Raw genomic sequence first — 20,699 nt, forward strand, 5'->3', positions numbered from 1 at the left:
TTAAAAGAAAAATTCCATTTGAGAATAAAAGAGTTAACATTCATGTTTCAGTTTCGGGATGAGCATGTGAGGGTGCAGAGTGTTACGATAGGTCAAATGAGTTCCTGTTTGCGTGCAAGTGTGCCAGGGTTCAAGGTTCTTCACACACACACACACACACACACACACACACACACACACACACACACACACACACACACACACACACACACACACACAAAAGTAAAATAAAAAGTTTTTGCACTCCTATTTTTGAATTAACGAAGTTAGGTAAAATTAATAAAGAGCATAAGTAAATTTGACTTGGCCAGTTAGAGTTTGTGGAGTAATTTATACTCAATACATTGCACTCACTCTTTGTTTGTAAATTTTACTCAAACAATATACTGTACACTGAAAAATAACTTGTAGGATTTACTTGAAATCCTTTTAACAATTTGCAGTAACGCATTTTAAGTAAACTTTACTGCTACTGCTCTGTACAACCTGTTGTTTTCAAGTACTGTCCAATCTACTTACGATTGAACTTAAATTAATTTGACATTTAATCGACACATAACATGTAATTGAAGTAATTAAGTAAATATTACTTCATTACTGTACATTACATTTGTCAGAACGCAACAAAAGGATCCAAATGCAAAGGTAACTCAATTCAAGTCTTTAATGTTCAACAACAAAGGCGGTCTGTAGTAATAATAATACATAGGTCTTACATAGCGCTTTCCATGGAGCTCAAAGACGCTTTACAAATGAAACAAAACAAACACTTTTTTTTTAGAGTGCTATTATAGATTGTAAGCGAGCTGAAACAAGTGAGTTTTTAGCAGTTTTTTGTAGGTGTCAGTGAGTCCGAGTTACTGATGTGGATGGAGAGGGAGTTCCAAAGGATGGGGGCAGCGATGACGAAGGCTCGGTCCCCCAAAGTTCTGTGCGTTGATTCATTTAGTGGTGGGTTTGAGAAGGTTTACGTCGAGAGGGACAGTGGTGCTGTAAGAGGTCGGCGAGGTATAGAGGGGCCAAGTTATTGAGGGCTTAGTAGGTGATGAGCAAGAACTTTATAATGGATGCGCTGTTGTACAGGGAGCCTGTGAAGTTGTTGGAGGACGGGGGTGATGTGGTCTCTGGAGCGGGTGAGAAGGCGGGCAGCGGAGTTTTGAACGTATTGCAGTTTTTGTAAATCAGAGGAAGGGAGACCATATAGGAGGCTATTGCAGTAATCGAGTGATCACTGACCCAAAGCTGTTCGAAACACTGATCCGAAGCGTGATTCGATATACGGTATACGTTGGAAGCGATGGTTCAGGATACCACAGAATCAGATCAGGTCAGTTCCTGTTGGAGACTTGACAAAGACTGAAACTATCGTGAGTGTTTTAAGTGTTGGTTAATGAGGTGATTGATGATGAACAGGTGTGTGTGATTAATTTTCTGGAGAGAGTGATTGCAGGTGCGCCAAAGAGGATTCTGGGGAATACAGACGGTGAACGTGACACATATATAGTTTAAGATAGATAGATAGATAGATAGATAGATAGATAGATAGATAGATAGATAGATAGATAGATAGATAGAATAATAAAATACAATAATAAAAAAACAACAATTTTTTTAATGGCTCGTTATCATGTTTGTTTCAGATCAACACCTGCAAGTGACCACTAGATGTCACCGTTGAGACGGGTGTCGGATTGTTTCACGAAGCCTCGACACAATATGACACATTTGCTTCAACTGTTTCATTGTTTCATGAAGCCTCGATCTGCCCACCATAGATACAGGAAACACTAAGGCGAATGCTGTTACACAAGACATGGTGAGAATATGCTGACAAGATGAGAGAGCACAACAGTATGGAGGGATTATTGGGTCAGATTTAAAACTAAAAGTCTAAAACTAAAAGTCTTAATTTGAAACTAAAAATTAAGTTTCAATCCGTCAAGCATCAGACGGATGCTCTCTCATCCATCCTTCAGATGAGACGTTAAACCGAGGTCCTGACTCTCTGTGGTCATTAAAAATCCCAGGATGTCTTTCGAAAGAGTAGGGGTGTAACCCCGGTGTCCTGGTCAAATTTGCCCAGTGGCCTCTGTCCATCATGGCCTCCTAATCATCCTCCTATATATATACTAATTTGCTTCATCACTCTGTCTCCTCTCCACCAGTAAGCTGGTGTGTGATGGGCGTTCTGGCGCAATATGGCTGCCGTCGCATCATCCAGGTGGATGCCGCACATTGGTGGTGGTTGAGGAGATTCCCCCCTTCTATGTAAAGCGCTTTGAGTGTCCAGAAAAGCGCTATATAAATGTAATGAATTATTAAAAGTCTAAGTCGAAAAATAAAAGTCTAAGTCGAAAAATGAATTTGGTATTTAGGATTGGGCATTTGGTATTTAGCCATTTAGGATTGGGGATTTATATTGGGCATTTGAGGAGTGTATGCAAATAAGGAGGCGTGGCCCAAATACTGGAGGCTGGGTTTGAAATGGCTGGTGCGCAGAGGCACCTTATGGACAGCAGAGCGAGCTCCCAGTGCTAAGGAACACACTGTAATGAAACCAAACAGAGCGAGTGAGCAGGGCTGGAGCGAGGACTGTATTTTATAATGTGATAACTTCAATTTAATGAAAGCGTTGTAACATTTATGTGGCCTCACACACAAAGTCACCAGTGAAAAGAGTGCTATCGGTCTGACGACGAGAAAGCAGGAGACAGTGCAGCAGGTAAGATGCTAACATTAGCTACTAGTTATATTAGCTGATATTGCTAACATGCTATTGTTACAGGCTACGCTGTTTTTTTTTTTTAACTAAAGTTAATCCCACTGACAGTAGTAGATACACTCCTTTCATATTGCCAGTAGATGTGCTTGTTTCTGTTTTTTTTTTTTGCTATATATATATATATATATATTTTTTTTTTTTTATAACGCAACACATCAGAAAAAACAAGGTTAGGAAACAGGCAGCATGAAGGCCAGTGATGATGTCACGATGGTTGCTGAAAGATGTAACGTTAAGCAGGGTTTTTGTGCAGTGTAAAAAAGGACTGCAATCCTTTTTCACTCAGACACATTGACACTTCATTCTCAAGTATTGTAGTTTATTTTCTCCTCCTAGCTTTTTTGTTATATGACCTATAATTACATGGTTTTATTTTGTTTGTTATATCTTGCAATTCCCTTCTGTACTTTTCTGTTCTCCCTGTAATTGTTGTTGTGGTGCCTGAATTCCCCCATGAAATAAATGACACTGTTATCTTATCTTGACTTTTAACTAAAACTAAAACTAAAACAAATCTTTTTTTGTTGTTGCATAATACAAGTAGTGTGTAGTAAAGCAAAATACAGGCATGTTACAGTAAATTAATCTTTATGACAGCAGCTTCTTTATGACTATACCTGTGTGCTGTCTATTACAACTTCTGCTTAAACAGGTGGTTCTGCTGGTTCTGCGCCATGGCTACCCACAGACGCCTTTAAGTGTGCAATCTTATAAGCGTGCTATGCTAGAAGCAGAAGCCGAAACAATGGGAAGTTAAAGGGAAGTTAAAACAATGGCATGAATAAAATGTTGCAGAATATGAAAACATACCTAGAAAGGAATCACAGGAAGAAGAGGAAACAAAAGTAGTAATCTTATCTACCCAAACCATGTCACATCAACTGATCTGCATTCAGAATAAAACAACACATTGACAGGTTTGTCATGGCCCTCTCTGAGCCATTGTCTGACTGGCTTACAGGAGCTCATGTCTCAGCTTAGTGCTGTTGTGTCATGTCCTTCAACTTTAACTTCTCCTGAATGGTGTCACTGTTGGGGAGGATGTTCCACCAGTTCCTTCACTCATCTGCTGCCATCATCTAAGCTTGAGCTGGTCTGCTGCTCCTGAATCTCAGTCATGCTCACAACTGAGGACTTCCCTTTTTTATTAATAATGGTCTGTGTCTTGTCCTGAGTATATATGCATATTGTCAGGAGAGGACTACAAGGAGAAGGGTAGTTTGTCAAAGACAAAGTCTTCTGGTCTGTAGGGGGCTGAATTACTGTAGTTGTGCTGTATCGTGGACATGCCCTGGTTCTCCTTACAATAATCTAGACAATACATCTACAGTTTCACAATAAAGTTGAACACCGTAGTCACGTTGCTCTGCGCTTGGTTGAGGTAGAAGGGCAAAGTCTGCTTCAGTAAGCTGCGTTGGGAGCTCAATCTCTGGAATGTCAAGATGAGTGTCCCCCCCTGCTTCACTTGGTCCACTCCAGTCAGTCCAATATTCCTGTTGATGAGGAAAATGGCTATTTTAAAAAGTAAACCGTGCAAAATCCAAATAAAAGCCAAGAATCAGAGCGTAAATGCAAGCTTATGAGTTGCAACAATGCATTCCAGTGACAACTTAAGACCACAGGAACAATGATAAAGTGTATAAATGATAAAGTGCTGTATATTATACTGTTAGGTATTATGTCCTATACTGTATGTTACATTCTTTCTCTTAAGAACCGAGACAATTTTTTGGGATTTCTGCCTGGATTTGCATACCCAAATTGAAAAGCTTACCATTTCAACATAGTTTTGACAAAATGGACAATTTTGGTGTCATTTTACAGGAAACCCTTTGAAGTTTCATAGAACAGTGTTAAAAGTGATAAACATTTAAGTATATGTTGTCTGAGTTGTAATAAAAAAATTAAAAAAAAGAGGCGCTTTTGATTTTTTAATTTTATATTCATTTTTGAAAGTGTATAACTCAGGCTCTGTGGGCTCTAGGGCCATGCAGACAGTTATGGCTGTTTCCTCTAGATGCAAGAAAACACTGGAAAAAAGATTATTTTTTTTTGTATAATAAAAAAACGAAAAAAAAAAAATTTGTCACCACACCAGTGTTGTGCATCACCGGCGTGCCTCCTAGAGATATGATGTCATGATCTCAGTTCATTCGAAAAGGTTTTTATTACCAATAAAAGCTCACAGAAACTTGGAAATGGTCTCATTTGAAAGATAACATCCTAAGCTAAAAGGTGATATAGATTGTGTGGTGGTTTGTGGCTGATTGAAGCTGGAATGTAATACTTTTCACTGTTATGTCAGTTTGATCCTATTTCACTGCACGATTCTTTTGAAGATTATTCGATCTTTGAATTTCTCACAATGAAATAAACTACATCACCAAATTATTTAGAATGAGACCTTTCTTGCGATATATGACTTGACTGTTTTGTAAAATATATAAATAAAACATTTTTCGTATAAATATTTCTTCGCAATCATAAAGCAGATATTTTTGTCTGGGACCAATGCATATTTAAGCTAATATTAAATTTAATATGCTACTGCTCTGTACAACCTGTTATTTTCAAGTACTGTACAATCTACTTACGATTGAACTTAAATTAACTTGACATTTAATTGACACATGACATGTAATTGATGTAATTAAGTAAATATTACTTCATTAAATTACATTTATGTCAGAATGCTACAAAAGGATCCAAATGCAAAGGTAACTCAATTCAAGTCTTTAATGTTCAACAACAAAGGCGGTCTGTAGTAATAATAATACATAGGTCTTACATAGCGTTTTCCATGGAGCTCAAAGACGCTTTACAAATGAAACAAACAAACAAACAACATTTTTTTTAGAGTGCTATTATAGATTGTAAGCGAGCTGAAACAAGTGAGTTTTTAGCAGTTTTTTGTAGGTGGTCAGTGATGGGTTTGATGGCTTGATTTCTTTAATAATAAATACAAATATTTAGTATATTACTCAATTCATTTATTTGTTTTTAGCGAAATGTGCTTTTTCATTTTAAGTTGACTTAAAAGTGTGAAGAGTGAATGGAAATAATCTTTTTGTATTTGATTATGAGTTATGTTGTACAATTAAAAGACAAAGCATGCTGGAAACCAGCAATGTTGTCTCTAAATAGAACCGCATAATTGAACTAATTCTCTTAAAATGAAGAGAATAGCCATCTTTTCTTATTTTGATCAGCTTAATCGGTTCCTCGATTCAAGCCTCAACTGCTTAATTAAATGGTTTTATTGGTGAAATGTTCACAGTATTTTCTACTCAACACTGAACCACAATTTAAAAAAAAAAATACACACAATTTTTTTATTATCACAAGTTCAAGTTCATTTATTTATATAGCACATTTAAACAGCCGCTAGACAGACCAAAGTGCTTTACAGAACAAGTAAAAGAATAAAAGCAGAAAAATAGCCAATAAAACACATAAAATGCTACGAGTAACCTTAAAACAGAGACTCAAATGTAAAATAGTACAAATAACATAAGTGATATTGATCACTTATGTTATTTCTACTATTTTACATTAGCTAAAGAGAACAGGAAGGTTTTTAGCAAAGACTTGAAGATAGAAAGGTTGGGGGCCGTTGGGATCTTTAGGGACAGGGTGTTCCACAGACGTGCCACTGCAAAAGCACGCTCCCCTCTACGCTTAAGTCTGACACGAGGGACTACCAGCAGGGCCTGGGATCTTAGGCTTCTGGACAGTGTAGTGATGAATAAGATCGGAGAGGTAGTTCGGGCTATGTTATGTAAAGATTTGAAGACAAAGAGGAGGATTTTAAAATATATTTTCTCGAACTTGCAGCCAGTGTAAAGATCTCAGAACTGGAGAGATATGGTCATATTTGCGACAATTAAGAACGAGTCTGGCCGCAGCATTTTGGACTAGCTGGAGACGGACAATTTGCGAATCTGATATCCCGCAGTAGAGTGAATTACAATAATCTAGCCGACACGTGATGAATGCATAAACCGCCATTTCCAGAGTTATCGGAGTAAGAAAGCTTTTGATTTTAGACAGTAAGCGAAGTTGGTAAACCGGAACTGATTACAAATGATATGTTTATCCAATTTTAAAGACTGATCAACAAAAACAACAGTTCAACAGTTCCACACTACTGTAGATTTAAAAGGGAGATAGTCTCCCAAAGTCTGAGCTTATACACTGGGACCTTTCACTCGTCCGCGTAGAAATGAAATGATACACAGTGTTTCCTTAAAATAGCACCCAAAGGTAGCATGTAAAGAGAAAATAGAGAGTGAGCCAAAATGGAACCCTGTGGAAGACCACAGGTCAGAGGTGCCATGGAGCTGGAGAAATTACCCATCTTTACTAAAAACTTTCTGTCAGAAAGGTAAGACTGAAACCAAGACAGAACAGAGGCTTTTAGGCCCACCCGAGTCTCAAGTCTAGCAAACAGAGGGGTGGTCAACGGTGTCAAAAGCTGCCGAAAGATCTAAGATAACTAGAACCTTAATTCTAAAAATGAAAATGACAAGACCCATGATTCATTTGTTTATTGCAGTCGGAGTGTAGTATACATCTACCAGCAGGTGCTTATGGGACAAAAGAAGATGCTCTGTCTCCTTTAGACTCGTGGTTTTTCCTCTTCTGAGTTCTGCCTTCCTGAACAACTGCATAGGTTTTAAAAGGTCATAAGGATAGACTCAATTCAATGTACAGTAATGTATTTTTTTTCCCACAAGTCTGCTTTCACATTACTGTAACATGATCTATAGCCTAAAGAGAAACTTTAATGTTTCACTTGTTTTATTATTAAAATAACTAAAATAAACCACTTTACTCAACAGTATAGTCTTCAAATTCTTTACAATTCTAAAAACAAGTCTGCGGGGTTAGAATTAAGCATTGTAATATATAGCTACTAATGCGATAAAAGTTGGTCTAGGTTTATATTATAGCCTATTTTACAAAAGTAACATGGCAAAAAGCATTTTTTGCATATTAGAAAACGTCTTCTATAGGAGGTATATTAAAAACCTCAGATACGTTCATGTCACAGGCCGGGGTGGGCAACTGGACCCTTATGCATCAGCCCTGCGAACCGTACCACCTCGAGGAGCTAACCGAGAACACCACCAGATCAGACAATCAGATAGAAGGTACAACTTCTCATCAGAACAACATGATGTTTAGTTCTTAAACACACAATCTTCAAAACGGCTCCTCGGTGTGTTTGGACTGAATTGAACAGAATCTTCAGCTTCGAGGGGATTATAGCTCAAGGACCGCGTGAGAGATGGACAACAACAAACATACTGGCTTTGAGAGATTAGAACATCAGAGTGTTTAGTTTCCAACCTGTAATCATCCGACCATCACATCCATGTAGGAACAAAGAGCTTTTAGGATCAATATAGAATAGCATGTGTACATCCGTTCTTCATTCTCCGAGAGTCCTCCATTAAATAATCAGTTTTACCTCCAGTCAACAGCTCGCGGAAGTCCGTTCTTCCCTCTTCACCCCCAAAGTCTCTTTATATAATCCGCATCTCAGATACGTGTCCCAATCGCCACCCTCTCATCGCGCACCTGACACTTATTTCCTCGTCTAATTCTCCCGTTTGATCATAGCTCAGAAGACAACCGGAACCGGCCGGGTGTCGCCCCGGAGGGAAAACACCCTCCAAGAGAACAAGGTTCTGCTTGCCTCTAGTCACCCCGTGACATTCACTTCAACTGGTTGGAACTACGTCGCAATCAGAAGAACAGAGCGCTTTTATGAATCAGAATCTTCACTGATTTTCTAAAGGGGAAAAGTGGGAAAACCTCTGTACAAACAACAGGAAAACACAATTCCAAGTATTTTCATGTTGTGTAACTGAAACAAACCTCCTCACCACTTAAACCTTCTGTTAATGTATTTTTTCTACAGGAGAGCGATGATGATAATAACTCACCACGTGATCCCAATGGCAGTCCTTTGAGGAGGAGGACACGTCCTTAAATCAGAGTCAGGCTGAGGCTCCCAATAAAACAATGGACACTGAAGAGAATTAGGAAGTGATGGAGAGACGAGGATCGGCTGGAACTCTGATCGGTCACCGAGTAATTGTGTCACGATTCCAGGATTTCAGCAGTCGGTACCACTACCAGTCAAAAATCACCTAATGTAACCAATTTCACGAGTTCACACTTACATATAATTAGATAGAGTAAAGGTTTATGTGTATTTGGCATGCTGTCCGGGGCAGAGGCTACGAGCTCGAGATTTGGCCCAGAGTATTCCCCCGTCGGTAGAAATAGGTATTTCACTGGGACCTTATTCACTTCATGGAGACCATTGGCTCTAAGTAGTTTGAGAAGAGTGGGCAACATAGAAGTAGATTTAACATTGTTTTTAATGGATCATAAAAGATTGTCTTTTACTGGAATTCTTTCTTTTTATCAAAACTTGTTTATTTAACAAGTCTATTTAAACATCGCTGGATGGAACCAGCTACTTCTCTGTATTGGTTGTTGGAAGAACCAGTTGTATTTGGAGCTATGTTTGATACTTCAGGAGAAGATTTTCCTGGTCTAACAGATTTATTATGTTATAAAAAGCTTTTTAAGATAAAAAAAAACATCATACATGAATCCGGATATAATTTACAGAGAGCTAAAAAAGTTGCTATCCTTTTAGGTGTTCGATCAATACGGTTTGCAAAGTTTTTGATAAATTAACTATCATTTTAACTGCTGAAGAGACGACACTTTTAGAAGACACAGGTGCAGAGTCTAAATCAATGTATTTTTATTTATATTTAGGGAGATCGAATACTCCAATATATGTTTAGCCAATTCAAAAGTGACTGTGTTATTCCTATTATGATATGTATATTGCAACAGTGATTTACTTCAGCCGATTTGTTCAAATACTGATTTTTTTCAGTAAGAAAACACCACGTGTTGCTTAGAGGCACAGCGGTTCTGTGGAGTTTGGATTTTTTTTTTTTTTTTTTTTTTGTCAAAACAGCAAAGCAAGAATTTTTTTTCAGATAAACACTCTTCTTGATATCTAGTATATCATATTTTTGTTCGTGTGTTTTGGTTACAGGTTAAGGAACCACTGGCATTATTGGAGATTGACTGAGTTGTTGTTCTGGACAGGATGGTGTCCAGCAACCCAAATCTGAGACCTGGAAGGTCACGACGTGCCTTCAGGGTCCAAGTGTCAGCCGCATAATCGATGGAGATATGCTTCAGTCTATCTGTACATGTGTGGAAAATTACTAAGTTTATCTATTTCTTATCCAATCTCCAACCTGAAGCAAGGACGTAGCTTAGATCCTGGTGTAGTAGGGTATAACTGCTGTGATCTTTAATACTGTAAGCGGGGCGGCCTACAAACTCCTGTGTGAGTCTTGAAGCTGAACTTCTGCTGATGAAACTGCAAACTATCTTCAGTAAAACTGTTCTTCAATTTATTATAATTCTGACTCCAAGTCTTCTTTCATCATATGGCGACTTTTTACCGCTCCCCTTCACTATATAATAAAATGATAGCTTTTTGAATTAATTTGATGTTTGTGAGGTGACAAAAGAAAATAGGCCTGTCTAAAGTGGCTGACGACGTACTATAGGGACTATATGGTGCGCAACTTGTAGTAGGAGAGACAGTGTGTACAGACAAGAGACAGTTGGGTTAGATGGGCCTACTTTCTTCCACCACCTCGCAAACATCAAAATGTAGACATAAATACATATATTATGCATAAATAAATGTGAAAATAAAGAAATGCATAAATAAGTAAATGAAAAAATAAATATATTAGGAAAAAACACAATTATACATAAGGAAATAAAATTATATAAACTCATTTATTTTTGTTTGTTTTTTGTACATTTCTTAATATATTTATTTTTGTATTTATTTATGTTTTTTAATTTATTTCTTCGTTTATTTATTTCTTCGTTTATTTATTTAATATCATGCAGCTTTGGCATTTCATACACTCCAGACAGTGCACTTTACAGTTAGGCCAACATAAATTAACAAAATGAATATACAATATATAAGATACACGGTACAAAATAGGCTACATAATGTAACACAATAATAAAGAATGTAAACAAATTATTAATATTATTGACAAACATTTTTTATCCAAAAATACTGTGTTAAATCAAAAGTGAATTTCCATGTGCATTTAGCTATAGATCGTTTAGTTGAGTTTCTGGATGCAATGCTATGAACTATTAAATTAAACTAACACAGAAAACACAATTTCAGACATTACAATAACAACACATGAGAGTGTAAAAGCATAAAACTAAAGTTAAAACATATTGGCAGAGAATTAATGTGAACTATGAGATGTAAGTCAAGGCCGTATGAACTCTAACATTTATTTGATCACCGTTTTTTGGGGACATTTTCATACACAGCCTCCTCCTTCGATTTCTGCAAGAAAAAATGCAGTCATATTAAAATATATATACAAAAGTAACTTCTTTGACCGGTCATAGTCTTAAGATTTTAAAATTGTAATTGTATGTATTGTTTAATGATCGCATGTATAATCTTTATCTTGAGGATAGTCTATATTCCCAGATGTGGAAAAATTAGTTTTTTTCAGTGAAAGTACTGCAGCGTACAGTGAGTTATGATGCATTGAGCAAACAAAAGAGGTTTAGATTAAATAAACTTGTTACAAAGGTGAGGAAATCTGAAAGGTCCACAAAATTATGGAAACTATGGTAAGTGGGGCTAGACAGGGGTGCGTTTCCCGAAAGCATCGTTAGCCAACTATGATCGCAAGTTCCGCCGTTATCAGCATAGTTCAACGATTTGGTGTTTCCCGAAACCATCGTTCCAACGAACGTTCGCAAACAGCATCGCAAACTTGTGTGGTTGCAACGACAGCTCTGGAGCCGTGGTTAGAAGCATAGTTTCTAGTTTACATGACATATAGACTGAATAAATCCTTATCTTTAGCAAAATAAGCAAGCTGACATTCAGTAGGCTACAACCCGTATTTAGAATACATACAAATGTAATTTACGTCTTTTAGTTTGTCAAGAGATTTAAAGCACCGTTTTTGAAGACTGCGCATGTGCGAACGTGCTCAACTATGTAAGAACGAGCCAAATATTGAGTCTGGTAATAAAGCAAAGTAACTGAGAAAAATTTGAAATGGTCTTCAGATGCCATGTATGTAACTTATATGACGAATCTAGCGTTAATTCGATCTCAAACAGATCAATTAAAAAAAGTTATTAGTCCACCACGTGCGAGACGTCATAAACCAACGTGGTTGAACGATACATTACGACATTCGGTTTCGGGAAACACTCGTGACTAGCTAGTTGATTTCTCCAACGATGCATCGTACTATGGTAGTTAAGCAGTGAGCTATATAGTTGTACGGGAAACGCACCCCTGGACAGGTTTTGATGGTGGGAAATAGGGTAATGAGTGCATCAATATTGCCAAATGGTTTTTCTGATCATCATCATGTGATCATTTTTTATTTTACATTTTTTTTGTGATAGTTTTAAGCTGTTTTGGAAGAAATGGAAAGAAAGAAAAAGTGATTTTGAAAACCTTAGTCAACGGTGGGATGTGGGCAAGGTGCAAATTAAAGAGTTTTGTTGAAATGTTTCTGCTTGTAATTTTACGGATGTGAAAAAAACTATACAAAGTTCGCAAAAAGAAATTGAGTGTTTAGAAGAGGACTTGACAAATAACAAAAGAGCACAGAACAATGGTACACTTTTAAACAAGGAAAAGAAAGAACTTGGAACTTTGTTCTTGGGGCACTTGTAAGATCAAAGATTCTTTTTTTTTAAAGATTTGTTTAAATTAAAGACATGGATGCCCCAACTTCATATTTCTTTAATCTGAAAAAAAAAAAAAAACGGTTTAATATAAACAGATGCATCATCTTCGTTGCCAAAATGGAAATATAACAACAAATCCGGTTGAAATGAGGAAGTTGGTGGTGGACTTTTATTCTATCTTTTTATTTACCACAGTTTGGAGCAAGAACAAAGAAAAGCTCTGGAAGATATAATTACGTATGGAGAATTAACAGAAGCAGTGCAGCAGTTGTCTATGAGGCGCTCTCCAGGAATAGATGGATTAACAACTGAGTTCCAGAATTTCTGGGGAATATTGGGGGAAGATTTTTATGAAGTTTTAGAATGTTTTACACATAAACTTCCTGTTAGTTGTAGGAGGGATGTAATTTCTCATACCAAAAAAAGGAGATTTAGGATTTTTAAAGAATTGGAGGCCCTTATTATGTTTAGATTATAAAATACTTTCAAAATCTATTGCAAAAAGGCTCAAAAATGTTGATTCATGAAGATCGAAGATATTGTATACCGAAACGATCAATAATGGACAATTAGTTTTTTTTTAAGAGATGTGATTGAATAAACTATTCTAATTTGGGTGTCGTGTCAATAGATCAAGAAAAAGTATTCGATAGGGTGGGCCATGATTATCTTTTTAAGGTGGTAAAGAGTTCACACATCGAAAATGTGATCTCACATCAGAGTCCCACACAGAAGTAAATGAATATGCCTAGTTGAATAAAGACATTATTTTTGTTTTGTTTTTGCGCAAAAAGTATTCTCGTCGCTTGATAAACTTAAGGTTAAGCCACTGTAGTCACTTAGACTATTTTGACGATGTCTTTACTAACTTTTCAGCCTATGAAGGAGTGAGACAGCTCTCAGATTTCATCAAATATCATCAAATCATCAATAAAAAATCATCAAATAAAAAATATCTTCATTTGTGTTCCGAAAATGAACGAAAGTCTTACGGGGTTGGAACAACATTTTTATTTTTGGGTGAACTATCCCTTTAAGGCATATTACTGACAAAAGCTTGAATCAGACTGACTGCAACAACTTCTTGCTACACAGTCATAAATGATCTTACCATTTTTGGTGTTTTTTGTTGACAGGATGCTGAATTATTTCTGTCTTCCTCCCGGGTCTGAACTGCATTAACAATAATCACAGCCCGGTTAAAACAACAATGTTTTTTAATCCTATATTGAAATTTGTAGCTTTTAAAAAAGATAAATATTTCGCCTTATGCATTAATAGCTTGCTCTCCTGACCTTGTAAGTCGCTTTGGATAAAAGCGTCAGCTAAATGAATAAATGTAAATGTAAATGTAAATGACCTGTTTTTCTACATTTCCTGCAGATGCAAAATATCCCAATGACAGCAACAACAATCATCAGAGATCCAGCAGCAGCAGCAGAGATCCACACTATCAGAGACACTGAGACTGGCTGTGAAGTAGACTGTTCTGTAATGATAAAGAAAGCAGTGAACGCATCAGTGTGATCTACAACAGAAGACAGAGATCAGCTCAGTAAATACACACATATATCATCAGTGCTGTGGTACCTGCACATGTGTGGCAGAGTGTGTTGATGTCCAGATGTGTGGTCTGGTTGCTGATGGGATTGTTCAGCACACAGCTGTAGGTGTTTTTATCCTGATATTCCACCTCCAGAGGTAGAGAGAGACTGATGCTGAGATCACACACACTGATGCTGGACAACACACTGATTCCTGCGTACCAGGAGAGAGTCGCATCACACACATTCAACACTGATGAACACACCAGTGAACAATTTGATGATGAAGATGATGAACAGTCTCTGCTGATGACAGGAACAGGCAGACGAGCTGGAAAACATGAGAGAATAAACAGAAAATTGGATAGTTCTAGTGAACAAAATAGTATGTGTTGATTGAGTGTTTAGTGTGATGACGGTGTCATCATCTCAAACTACATGATTAAACATTTTAAACATAAACAACTAAATTATTAAACATTTTAGGTTTTTACTTCACCAGCAAAGGCTGCAAGTTCTGCTAATATCTCAAAATTAATAACTAACTGCCATAATGCAGGGTTTTTAATCAAAGCCATCAATAGGCACTGTTCTACTGTCAGGCCAGTGCAAGTTTGGCCCCTGCCGTTCAAACCGGCCCGCTCTAAGCGGGACTCAAAACTGTGCCTGTCCGCACGGGAGGCGGGCGCTCTAACAAGGCTCTCTGCTGGGACCAAATTTGTTTTCAATTTAGATGTTTCCTCTTAAATCTGTAATCCGGAAAATCATAAATTGCATATCGATGGCTTGGAACCAGAGGGGCGTAAGTGGCATTTGACAAACTTTACAGGAGAGCCAAAACAAAAATTTGATCACACTTCAATCAACTGTATTTATTAACCTTCAACCACAACATTGCAACCACATACATATTTATATGAGTAAGTTCTTAAGGGAACATATTATGGCATATTAACACGATGAACATATTATAAAACTTTGCAAAATCTTGAAAATATGGCAAAAACATCAAATACGCCTTTTTGGCCATTCTATAAATGCATTTAGCTTCTCTGTTTTCTTTCTCTTTATTTTCATGTGAACTGCGTAGGCTACACATGCTTACATTCATAAATATAAACTTTATTTCTATTCAATTTTAAATTATTTAGGCTACATGTGTCAAACACACCAACCTGCCTTTTGATGTAAATAAAAGACGAGAGTGGTAAATGTTACACACTATAATGGTGTTACATATAATAGTAGCCTACAGTTCAGCCGGACTGAAGCTGGTACCCGGGCGTGGCAGGGGGGCTCGACAGCGCCCCCTGGAACGGGGTCCGAAAACTTGTTGGTTTTTATTTCCACTTCCCTTTTATCCAAAGAGACGGAACTAGGCTATTTGCACTGTATTTATCAATGAGAAATACATCATGTTAAAATAATCTGTCATAGCCTACTGTAGCTCACATTAATGGGGTCGCTGGAACATACTTTTGCTTCAAATATTGTGCATAGTAACTTAAAAGTGAGTGGTGGATTGAGACATTATTTTATTAAAGTGCAATAATGTTAGTGCCGCACTCGTACTGACTCTTATTCTGCCGACAGAAAGAAAAGCTCGTACTGAAGGCGGAGCGGTTTGACCAATCAGATGAAAGGGGCGTTTCAGCGCCGCCCACATGCGCAGACGAAATATCGAACCCATAAACCGATTTGTAAACCACAAACGAAAAAGGAAGACATCGAGCCAAAATCTAATTTTTCGTTTTTTTAAACTAAACAAAAAAACGAATAAACGAGCTGTTTTTTTCATTTCTCGTTATTCCATTCCAAATAGGAAATGAAATGATCAGATGATACACGGACCGTGGACGTTATGAAGTAGGCTACACTTATTCAATCCCACTACAAGAACTGTGTTCTAGAAATAAATGTGATATTGATATGAGGGTAGGCAGGCAGAGATTCAGAGGCATAAGGTACTGTAAATTGGCTATTACATGCAACAATAATAAAAAAATGCATTGACATTTACTTTTATACTTAAGTAGGCCCTACTTTTATAAATGAGTAGGCTACTTCTGTACTTTTACTTAAGTAAAATTTGGTCTTTACAACTTTTACTATGTACTTTTACTCAAGTAAGGAAGTTGTGTACTTTGTCCACCTCTGATGAAATCCCTCTGGCTCGTTCCCTCTGTTGTCTGTACCACCTCGGAACAGCGTGCAATGAAAGAGTTCCCCCAGGTGACTTGACTCAAATAGCTTGTAACGTTTTCTTTCACGCAGATCTTTAGTAGCAGGCGAAAGATTCATGCAATGAATGAAGAAAAACCCGAGCTGTGTGACAATCTGTCCACCTGTTTCCTTTACGTTTACCGCCCCTCCCTTCATTTCTTTACCGCTTCCTTTTCATACCCTCTGCGTCATCTCTTGTCTGTCTCCTGATTGGTCATCTTCACTTCATTCATGTAATTAAAAGGTTTGACACGAAATCGACACATGGTCAATAGTGGAGAGGGGCAGTGAGTGAGCCCCTTAATAAGCAGTTTATAAATAGCTATAAATGCTTTATTCTAGATTTAAAAGCATATCTATAATGTGTTTAATAATTGTATTGTCATACTTTATTAATGATCAATAACCATTTCATTTTCTCATAACAGCGGTTTAGCATTTATAAAGGAGATTTAAATGCTCAGTTATCTTCTAAACAGAAAAAAAGAAACAAACACAACACAGTGATACAGAACATATAAATATGAACAGCCCTTTAATCTCCTTTGTAGATGCTTTACAAGGTATAACTAGTCCTCACTTTAGATGAGCTCACAATAGTTCACTGACCAATACTAAATGTTTTATAACTACCTGAATTAACCCTTAATTACAGTAGAAATACATGTTAATAAACCATTTATTAACACACCAAGTAACTATTACTGTATGTCTGAATAATAAGATGTAGGAATGTATATTTAAATAGTTTATTAATCATTTACTTACAATGTCTAAGTGATCTTATTAACCACTGACAACTCCTAAATAATTGGTGTGTAAATAATGCAATACTTCCTTTAGAATTGATAAATTGATCATTAATAAAGTATGAAAATACAATTATTAAACTCATTATATGCTTGTAAATCAAGTATAAAGCATTTATAGCTGTATAAACTGCTTATTAATGTCTATGAATGCTTTATAAAGGATGAATTAACTGTTTTCTAATGCTTAACTAATGATTAATAGCATGCAGTTATTATAAAGTGTTACCAAATATATTCTATGCCAGAATATTAGGCTACTTTACATCACAGTTAGCCAGATTAGACCGACCAAGACAAAGGTATTAGCATGCTAGGCTGCACTAACAAGGCTAGACTATCAATGCATCTGTCTTACCTACAACACTCAAGTGAGGAGCAGCATACAACAACATCTCTTCATCTTTCACTTCTTCACTAGATTCATCAGTTTGCTTCATTTTATTCAGCTAAACTTGTTCTGTCTCAGACAGTTCGTGCGTGTCAGCCATTTTAGTTAGTGCAGTTTAGGGGCACCACCCACTTACGCCCTTCTGGCTCTGAAAAATACTGCAGGCTCTTGTATTGTTCAGAGCTAGAAGGGCTAAGTGGACATACGCCCTTCTGGCTCCAAACAATGTGTAAGCCATACATGTATTTTTTAGAGCCAGAAGGGCGTAAGTGGACATACGCCCTTCTGACTCCAAACAATGCTCAAACTTTTGTGTTAGGTCTTTTTGGCACAACTAGATAGAGCTCATCAAGACCTAATTTGATATATAGAACTCATTTTCACCCAAACTGCCATTTACACCCCTCTGGTTCCAAGCCCTGGATATGATTTACAGTTATATTTATCACTGCGCTCCAATTATTGACAAGCTTAGATGTCCTTAAGCATTAACAGATATAAGTAACTGGATGGCTTGTAATTATCTGAATTACATACTGAGAAAACTGAAGTCATGATAAACTTTCAGGGCTTTAATAAAAGTCAGATTGAGTCTCTTAATAAGGTGTTTCCCAATACTAGGCAGAAATGTGGGTGTTTATTCTGACACAATTTGAATTTTAAATATCACATTAAAAATGAGGTTGAGTCATGTTTATATCAATTACGGAATATTTCCAAGGTGAGACAGTTTTTAAGTTTTAAAGATATAGAAAAGCTTATTCTTGCTTTTATTTAATCTCGTCTGGATTATTGCAATGCCCCAGTTTTCTACTTTAAATCAACACACTGGATCACGGCTTCGTTGACGCAAGCGCTTAATAAAAATAAATAAAAGTAGTAATACTTTTGGTAGTCAACATTACACCACAAATGCTGTTGATTGAACATAATTTAAACAGAATATTCCTTTAAAAAACAAGAATATTTGAAGGGCAGGACAAATTATCTCTACTCACCATATAGGCTTACAGAAACATTGAATGTTTGTGATGTCAGTTTCAGTCCATTTATTTTTAGTTGATAATCTCCAGTATGTTCAGTTGTGGTGTGTGTGATGGTCAGAGATCCAGTTTGATCGTCCAGCTTCAGTCTGTCTCTGAATCTCCCATCAGGAACATCATCAAATGTGGAGAAGATTTGCTTCTTTTTATTCATTTTAGCTATGAGAGCATTTTCAACTCCAAATGTCCACAGTATGTAGTCGTCTTCAAGTATTTGAGTATCAGAGTTTAGAGTAACAGAATCTCCCTTCATCACTGACACTGAATCACCAAACACACCTGATGAAAAACCCATTGTTACACAGATTAAGGCTCCTGATGGTTTACAAAGCCTGAAATCAGTACTTTGTAACTAACTTACCTAAGAAAGGTGAGATATATGAACATTACATTAATGGTGTAATTACAACATGGAAAGTTGTTTTTTCTGGAACTTAACATAATTTAAAACCCACGAAAATGTGGCTTAGCTGTGAAGAATATCACTGATATTTCGCAAAAAAATATAAACATTTTATAACTTACCTGTCAGACGGCACCAGCAAAAACAGAACAAAGCAAGCGTGCGAAACATTCTCACGTTGTGACACCAGCAGCTCATCTTAGTCAAAACTGAAACCTGCAGAGATGTGGTTTGGTCTGCTTGTAGGTGGGCATTCATTCACAGAAGAGTGGAATATGGTGTACATCTTCTGTTATATTTTGTTTTAGCTGGATCAATGTGCACTGACCGCCACAGTGTTCTTGTCAGAGAACTCAGAGTCATGGATAGATGATAGCATTTTAATGATTGCTTTGGCATCAATATAACATGGACATGTGCAAGGTTTTCTAAACAATGAAAGAAATAAAAGTAATCAATAAATCATATAAATCACATAAATGTTACATTGTAGATATAAATGTAAAACTCAACATAAAGTATATGCTTCCTTATACAAGTTATAACGATCGCTATTTAAACTTCAAAGGATTGACGGCATATAATACAGCATGCAATTCACGTGTGGTAAATGGCCGCTTAATATAGATGCATAAACTTATAAACACTATCCACAACAAATCCACTTGCAATATAACATTAATATTCAAATAACACTGGACTTACTTGTCCTTTACTCGTACAATGTCCTTATAATGCAAGCAATCCCGCGAACTTTCCAGTCAGAACGGCTGGTTCAACTCTATGACGCTACTTATTCTCAGTCTACTAAATCAGCGTAGGCTCCGCAACTGCACTAGTCGCGCACTATCCAGTGACGAACAGCGCTGATTCTGTGTGCATCTCCGTTACTATGCTAAACATGGAGAATTCAGAACAGCCGCCCCCACATTTGAGAAGCAAATGTGATGATTAGTAGAAATCTTTATGTTTGCGGATTTTCTGTATTATCTGGCAGCCCGGGAAGTGGGATAAGACGGGCTACAGGTCGTGTGTAGATTTTATCCCGTACTTGGACTTCAACAGTTCGTACACAATCATCTCTGCTTTTAAGGAGTTTCACCACACGACCTATAGGCCACTGGGCTCGTGGTAGGTTGGGGTCAATTATCATTACCACGGTATCCAGTGCAAGGGGCTCTGTTGGATGCTGCCATTTGTAGCGGGGATGAAGGGTTGGCAGGTAATCTCGTAGGTAACGGATCCAAAACTGATCTATCAAGTTCTGACAATGCCGCCATCTACGTCTTCCTATGGTCTCAGGAGCGTAAATGGCTTGTGGCAAAGAAGCGTCCCGCCGCCCCATGAGAAGCATATTTGGTGTTATAGGGTCGGGATTAGCCACATCAGCTGAAACATACCCTAGAGGCTTGGAATTGAGGATACCTTCCACTTCAACTAGCATGGTGTGAAGTACATCTTCTGACAATGATTGAGCTCCCACAGCGACCTGGAGTGCACTCTTAATGGAGCGAATCTCCCGCTCCCATGCTCCTCCAAAATGCGGTGCATTAGGGGGATTGAATTTGAAATCAATCTGGTAATTTGCCAGTTGTTGTTGAAGCTGTGGTTCCAATTCCTTGAAAGCTGTTTGGAGTTCCCTGTCAGCTCCTTTGAAATTCGTGCCTTGATCCGAAATTATTTCTGCT

The 20,699-nt window shown here is 37.2% G+C and overlaps 2 protein-coding genes across 4 annotated transcripts in view; both read right to left on the reverse strand.

Moving 5' to 3' along the window:
- Positions 1–20,699, reverse strand: part of LOC306987861 (uncharacterized protein) — a 434,965-nt gene that overhangs the window by 145,211 nt on the left and 269,055 nt on the right. The window lies entirely within an intron of this gene.
- Positions 10,757–19,216, reverse strand: LOC306987901 (uncharacterized protein). The gene is made up of 6 exons (XM_079592532.1): positions 19,134–19,216; positions 18,564–18,887; positions 14,189–14,473; positions 13,959–14,087; positions 13,710–13,771; positions 10,757–11,219 (listed from the first exon to the last, which is right to left on the reverse strand). Exons 1-6 carry the CDS (start codon positions 19,207–19,209, stop codon positions 11,172–11,174), a joined length of 924 nt encoding a protein of 307 aa, XP_079448658.1. The 5' UTR covers positions 19,210–19,216; the 3' UTR covers positions 10,757–11,171.

The sequence above is a fragment of the Phoxinus phoxinus genome (genome assembly GCF_949152265.1).
Source record: "Phoxinus phoxinus genome assembly, chromosome: 20".
NCBI classification, from domain to species: Eukaryota; Metazoa; Chordata; class Actinopteri; order Cypriniformes; family Leuciscidae; genus Phoxinus; species Phoxinus phoxinus.